The following is a 7,415-nucleotide window of genomic DNA, read 5'->3' as shown; positions in this document are numbered from 1 at the left end:
TTTAATTTGACGGCCACTAGCAAGCTCATGAATTGTGTTTCAAGTTCGAGGTTTCGCTTTATCATGGAAGTTTATTTTTGAATAAAATCTGCCGCTACGTACGTTTCTGTATTAGAATTCTACTTTTCGACTACTAGGGAGTAGGGATGCTTAATTTGGTTTATATATGCTTGTGCTTGAACTTTGGTGAACACTGGATGTTGTACACTGCATTGTTGTGAAATATATTTATTTAGTGTTAAAGTTACTTTATGTTTTTCTTAAAATATCTGAAGCCTTTATTTTATTTCAAATTAATTGAAACTTTATAATTTCCATAATGAAGCACCTATTATTTTTAAATCATTTTGGGCTTCACTGAAAATTAAGTCCCATATATGGGACTTCATTAAAATTCTTCACATATATTATCAATGATTAAGCCTCTATTTTGTAACGCTTAAAATAAGCATTTTATGTTTTATAGGACAAAATTTTTCTGGCATACGATATCTCAAAATAATTTAGAATAAACTAATCCAAATAAGCACAAGGATTTATATATGCCAATTCACCAACATGTTTGATTAGCCTTTGATTAACTTAATGGAGGAAGAATAATCTTTAAAGAAGAACCACTGTTTTTTTTGTGAATAGTGGATGCATTAATTACTTCTACATCATCAAATTCAATTTTTTTTTAAAAATCAAAGACGCAAGTACTAACAGTTTAAATGAACTCAAATCACAACCCTTCAGATCACTTATAAAACTTCCATGTTAATGAATTATAAAGCAATTCGCGCACCATATTCAATCATGGGAGAATTTTTCCACGCTCCCTCTGCAGCTACTTATTTTCCATTTGCCCTCAGAAAATTCTGAAGTTTCACTACATTTTAAAGACAAAATGATATAAAATTTTATGGATGAAAAGACATTTCTATCTTTATTTTTTTAACAAAAATCTTCAACTATCGCCGGACACCAGAACTTGAGCACAAAGATGACGATGATAAAGCACAACAAAGGAATACTCCAGTAGTTTTCTGCCTTCCCTTTTGCCCCAAATTTTAGTTTTTCTTGCTCCAAACAGTAGTTTTTCTACTCCCTCCTTTTATCATTTTGGAACTGAGCATGCCTAGAAAGGTAATAAAATGTAATAAATTGATATTTACTAATTAAAATGCCATCATTTAGAAAATAAATGTTTCTTATTTATTGAAAAAGTAAAATTATCAAGTAAATAAAGCTTAATTTTATATACGCCTATGAACTTTGGATCATGTACAGACAAATAACCTGTCTTTAAAATATTTTTCTATTGACACTTAATATCACAATAATTTTGGTGCCTCTAACACCTTAAAATATATTTTTTAAAACATTTAATATCTTAAAATAATTTTTAATTCATTTATTATTTAAAAGTATTTTTCAAATAGCATTCTATCTTAATGGTGTTTATTGCTACTGAGAAAATACTTTAAAGGCAAAATTATATCAAAAATTACTTTACAACGTTGAGTAGTATTGAAAAAGTACTTTAAAATGTTGAATGGAATAAACATTATTCTAGAAGATTGAGTTTAATTGAAAAAATATTTTAAAGTATTAAATGCCAATACCAAAAAAAAAACATTAAAAGGTGCATAAAGATTAAATAATACTAATAAAAGAAAAAGTAACATTTCAAGTGCAATAATCGGAGGTCTTTTCAAAAATAGAGGGGCATTTTTATTTCCACAAGAAGAGTTAACAAAAACTTACCTACCACAAGTAGAAAAAGAAATTGTAGAGTAAATTATGCAAAACGTTTTTGGTTTCAATCTCATTTAGATTTTATAGATTCCTTGATTAATCTATAAAATCTACCAGCACAGTGTCATTTGTTTTTTTAATCTTTTCGTTTGAATTTCATTAAGATTTCAGAGATTTCTTAATTAATCTGTCAAATCTACATGTGAAGAGATTTCTTAATTAAGCTGTCAAATCTACATGCTAATCATGCGTGTCCTTTGTGGCAAGTGGGCCATTTTAAAAATTGTTAAGGAGAATCATGGGCCAGGGCTTTTGTCGTTGCCTCCTACACTCACCTAATGCCCAAGAATGCTTTACACATTCCTAAATTAATAATTGAAGGCAAAATTTCACTCTGCTGCTTATTTTACATTTGCCCTATATTTCATCTGCCATATCCAGTGGGATCTAAGTTTTGATCGGCTCGGTTTATGAAATGTCTGTTAAATATATGGTTTCAATTTATTTTGCTGCTTTTGTTTAAAGTAACTGTTGTTTGCTGATAAGTTATTTGTCTGTTTTCATTTTGCCAACAGGGGATGCTCTGTTTAATCTTCAATTGTGGGTGTTGATGTCCTTGTTCAGGGACTAGGTTGTTTAGAAAATAAGGTTGTGCTATCATCGGTCCTAATCATAAGAGTTAGTTAACTAATTTAAGGAGATTAAGAAAAGAGCTAGTTATTTGTAATAAATAGGTGTTGTCTTTCTAAAAATATCCTTGTTAATCAAGTAAATAGCTAGAACTACCATTGTTAGAAGGATTATCTTGAGAAAAAATGTATAAATATGAGAAACAAAGTGGACTGCGGTCTTATATTTAGAACCAAAATAAAGTTAAATAAGGTCTTATATTAAGGACAGAAGTAGTATTTTCTATTAACGTTAAGTAAACTAACGGTTATCCCTGGAAAAGTAATCAAAGATAAACTTAGCATGAAGTTCATTTATAAAATATTGTTCTAACAATCATATTGTATTATTAGATGGTAGGATTGTTTGAATTGAAGATTGATGGCTATTCAGATACAGAATCTAAGCACTCCTCCAAAAATCAAAATCAGTGTGCATAAGGAGTATATGTTTCTCTTCAGGTTGTCCTCTCCAGCTCCCTTCAGTTGTATGTTTTAAAAAACACCAACAACCTCATTTTCTTTTGGATCTCATCATATGAAATGTTTACTCTTTTGGAGATTTGGAAGAAACAAGGATCTCAGTATGGCTGAAAAGGTGATTTGTAAGCATCAATAGCAGATGAGCACATGCTTATATATAACATCGGTCAATCCATTTCATGATCACACTTCATCAGATATGGAGATCTAGGAATGAAATGGTTCATAACGACAGATTCATAGATCCAATAACCCTAGTTTCAAGAATTTGAAGAATTGTGCTGTGATTGGGGAAGTGTATGTTTAAAAATTTGCAGCAGAAGAAAAAAAAGATATATACTACCTCTAATCCTTAATATAAGAGTTAGTTGAGAGTTATATTTGGTTTCAAATATAAGATCTTAATTAACATTATCTACCCAATCTATAATGTTTTATCTAAAATATTCCTATTGATTGTAAAGGTTCTTACCAAAGAATAGTTGCAATGCATATTATTAAAGAGAGTAGTTTAGGAAAGAAAATCAATACATATTTATTACAATTAATCAATTTAACTAATTTATTTAATTTTCTAAATTAACTGTGTAGCTCTTATATTAAGGACTAGAAAGAATATTATTAGCAAATGCACAACAGATGTAATGTTCAAAATAGCTGAGAGGTCCGCATAGCCCTCAATATGGGGAGGAAATCACATTAATGGACAATGCAAATGACACAAAAGTAGGTAAGCCAAAAAGGGCCGCAGAGTAGATCCACATAGAAGTAAATAGGGAAAATTACCTGTGCAGTTTCATATAAACAATTAATCACTAAAAAGGCCCCACAACAGGTGAGTAGCATGGCAATAACAAGATCTTATCCAAGAAATGACAGCAAGTCATGGCATATAGACAACTCAAGAGACCACTTTTCTCCTTATTATTGCGCAACATCATCGTCCGATTCTCATTCTCTGGACACTGGCTCCTTCTTGCTTCATCAGACGTGAGTGCTTGACTTGGGCTTCCTCTTTTACTCCCAAGTAGGCCCCATTCCTTTGGACTCATTTCAGGAAGGGCCCTCAGACATGCCGGACAGACGAAATGGCAGGTTATATAATTGGGATTGTAATTTCATGAGGCCAAATTTATTTCAGTTGCTACCTGACAAGCTCTGGATTCATAATCTAGAAAGCAATACTTCGATGGCAAGTATAATTTTTTTTAAAAAATTTTAATTGTTCTTTCAATTTGTGCTGGATTAGAATCCCATCTTACTTTTTCATATATTCATCTTTCAAACTACCGATTTGATTCTTGACCCTTCTCTTTATGAAACTAATCAGTGCTTCCATCCCCTTTGATTGACCATGCTTGCCTTGATTTCCTGTGATTGATTGCTAATTCTTGCCAAAAGCTCATTCTGTTTCTGTATCTCTTTCTTTTGGCCCTAGAAATTTGTGTTGCTCTGTAAATGAATCATCTGTTTGTTCCGTTTGCAAAAGCCCCATATCTTCCACATATATTGAATTAGGTACATTGAGAAAAATTACCCTAAAATTCATCATGAGGTTTACACAAGTGAAAGTTCGAAGGATGAGGTTGATTTCCATCTAGGTGGAGAGTTGTGTGGCTTCGTCCACGTGAAGACTGAAGAGAAACGAACACATAAAGGTTTGTGAGTCCCACTTAATTAACTTCATTTTAAATAAGACTTGCAAAACCTTAAATATATGTGCGTATGTACAGATGCTTCTCTTCACATGGAGATACCAGTACATCTCTCCATATTGGGGAAAATTTATATCCAAATTTGAAAATAGAATTTTGTTATGATTAGGAGAAGCTTATTCTCAATAAACAAACACAAACACAAACTGATCCTTGTCATACTTCAATTTTATATGCACTGAGGCACATGGAACAACTTGCACAACACAACAGAGTAAATGGACAATGAGCCGCCTCCGATGATGATGATGATGATGATTATAAGCAATTGTATAATTATTAATAATAGTAAATTGGTTCTTCCCCGCATTATATGGCTTTTACTTCATAACGAATTCCATTGTAAGATACTGAATAGGAATATGCTGATTCCACCCCAATTGTAAACGCAAGTTGCCAGGATTCATCTTTTGTCGCCATTCATTTCACGTATCTAGTTTCTATAGTAATAGATATAATATCCTTCTAGTAAATTTTTTTTTTAAAGCTACAATATAAAATAATGGGTTAATAAAGACATGGAAGCTAATTATTCAAGCTCTTGTGAAAATCATTACGTATTTGTTCTGTTTCTGAAGCAGGTTTCTTTCACTTTCATGCAGTGATAAAATAATAGAAAAATCATGCTTACTTATTTTATCTATGGAAAACCTCTGGTATCATCACGGTCATGGACGGAACAAGAAGAATGCTTCCGCAGTCAATTCTGGAAAACTTCCCCTTTGAGTTAAACCCAACCTTGTACTTGTCTCTCTCTCTGTTCATAATCCCCATCCTTGTGCTGAAGCTGACAAGAACAAGAAGAAACAAATTGAATCTGCCTCCATCCCCCCCTGGGTTTCCATTCATAGGCAATCTTCATCAGATTGGGACTCTGCCTCATCGTTCTCTCAAAGCTCTCTCACAAAAGTATGGCCCTCTCATGTTTCTCCACTTGGGTCAAAAGCCAACTCTTGTGGTTTCTTCTGCACACATGGCCAGAGAAATAACTAAATCCCACGATGTTGTTTTCTCAGATAGGCCTCAAACCACAGCTGCAAAAATCATTCTCTACGGATGCAAGGATCTGGGTTTCTTGCCCTACGGTGAAGAATGGAGGCTTAAGAGGAAAATATGCGTTCTTGAACTTCTCAGCCCAAAAAGGGTTCAATTCTTTCAGTTCGTCGTAAGGGAGGAAGTTGCAGATATGATCAGTAAGATTCGTGAAGCATGCGCAGATGGTGATAACAAAGGGTCTTGTGTGAATATGTCTGATATGATTGTTGCAGCTGCAAACAATATAGTTTGCAAATGTCTTCTTGGACAGAAGTTTCAGTCAGCAGATGGGAAGAGAAGCTTTGGAGACTTGGCAGCACAGATTAGTGCTCACACTATAGCTTTCAGTTTTGGAGACTTCTTCCCTTCATTGAGATGGATGGATGCTGTTACTGGATTAATTTCAAGGATGAACGCCACATTTAGAGAAGTTGATGCTTTCTTCGATGAGGTGATTGATCAACACAAGGCAGCTAGAAGAAATGAAGATGAGGATGGCAAATCAGAAAAGAAAGACTTCGTTGATATTCTTCAGCAACTTCAACAAGATGGTCAACTTGACTTTGAGCTTACCCAATTTGACCTCAAAGCAACGATAGTGGTAGCTACCCCTCTCTCTCTCTCTCTGAATGGAGTCCTCCGCATTCATACAATCTCAGAAAGTCTAGTTTGCATCAGTTCAATTGTTCAAAGTTGTTTCATTCTGACAATTGCAGGATTTGTTCCTGGGAGGAAGTGACCCTACGGCGACAGCTCTGGAATGGGCATTTGCAGAGCTGGTGAAGAATCCAAGAATTATGATGAAAGCTCAAGAAGAGGTAAGAAGAGTGGTCGGAAATAAGCCAAAAGTGGAAGACAGTGATGTGGGACAAATGAAGTACTTGGAATGTGTACTGAAAGAAACTTTAAGATTGCATCCTCCTGTTCCTCTTTTGATTCCAAGGGCCACAAGATCGAGTGTGACACTGGGAGGATACCATATTCCTGCAAAAACAAGTGTGTTTGTGAATGCATGGGCAATTCAGAGAGACCCAGAATTCTGGGAAAGACCAGAAGAGTTTGCTCCAGAGAGATTTGAGAATGATCAAGTTGATTTCAGAGGGCAAGACTTTCAGTTTATTCCATTTGGAAGTGGAAGAAGGGGATGCCCAGGAGTTTCATTTGGATTTGCATCACTGGAGTATTTGTTAGCTAATCTTCTGTATTGGTTTGACTGGAAGCTGCCTGAAACATGTAAATCTGCTGGAGACATGGATATGAGTGAGGCATATGGAATTACTTGCAGAAAGAAAGTACCAATTTGTGTGCAACCAATGCTGTACTCCATTAGATCTAAGTTTTGAAGGTCCAGTTTTTGTTTTTCTTTCAAGCTCGTGGTTTAAATTAACATTTTAAATAAATTAAAAAATGCTTGTAATTTGTGTCTGTACTCATGTTATCGAGTAGGTATGCTCTGCGTTGGCCAAAAAAAAACAAGGAAGAAAGTAGGTATGCTTTGTTTTGTTGAAGCTTGAATGTTGGAGTACATGTTTAAGGACTATACAGTTGCGATTGTCAAAGACATTTTCCACAGGGGGAATGGTAGGTTCCGCTTAATCATGTTTACAAAGATTATAACACTGCAGTCCACAGCTGATTATCTAAATAACATGTCTCGTAGTCTTAATAGCAATTATTGTCAACCTCCACCTTTTGTCAAGAGCCTAAAGGGGATGACAAATATTTGGTTCTAGTAAGATATCTTACATGTTGTAATCCCTTATCGATGGTCTAT

At 34.3% G+C, this 7,415-nt stretch overlaps 1 protein-coding gene across 2 annotated transcripts; it reads left to right on the top strand.

Annotated features, from left to right (window-relative positions):
* Nucleotides 1-5,226: 5,226 nt before the first annotated feature.
* On the top strand, nt 5,227-7,415 carry LOC114723155 (cytochrome P450 71A1-like). Of its 2 annotated transcripts, XM_028909310.1 has the most exons (3): nt 5,227-6,242; nt 6,358-6,986; nt 7,088-7,415. In XM_028909310.1, exons 1-2 carry the CDS (start codon nt 5,277-5,279, stop codon nt 6,982-6,984), a joined length of 1,593 nt encoding a protein of 530 aa, XP_028765143.1. In that variant the 5' UTR covers nt 5,227-5,276; the 3' UTR covers nt 6,985-6,986; nt 7,088-7,415. The 2 variants fall into 2 exon arrangements, with proteins under 2 accessions (XP_028765143.1, XP_028765142.1); XM_028909309.1 differs by lacking the exon at nt 7,088-7,415 and having other exon boundaries at nt 6,358-7,041.

This window comes from Neltuma alba, unplaced genomic scaffold (assembly GCF_004799145.2).
Source record: "Neltuma alba isolate B1F8T4 unplaced genomic scaffold, ASM479914v2 tig00012124_pilon, whole genome shotgun sequence".
Lineage (NCBI taxonomy): Eukaryota > Viridiplantae > Streptophyta > Magnoliopsida > Fabales > Fabaceae > Neltuma > Neltuma alba.
This window is presented reverse-complemented; position numbering and strand designations above follow the sequence as displayed.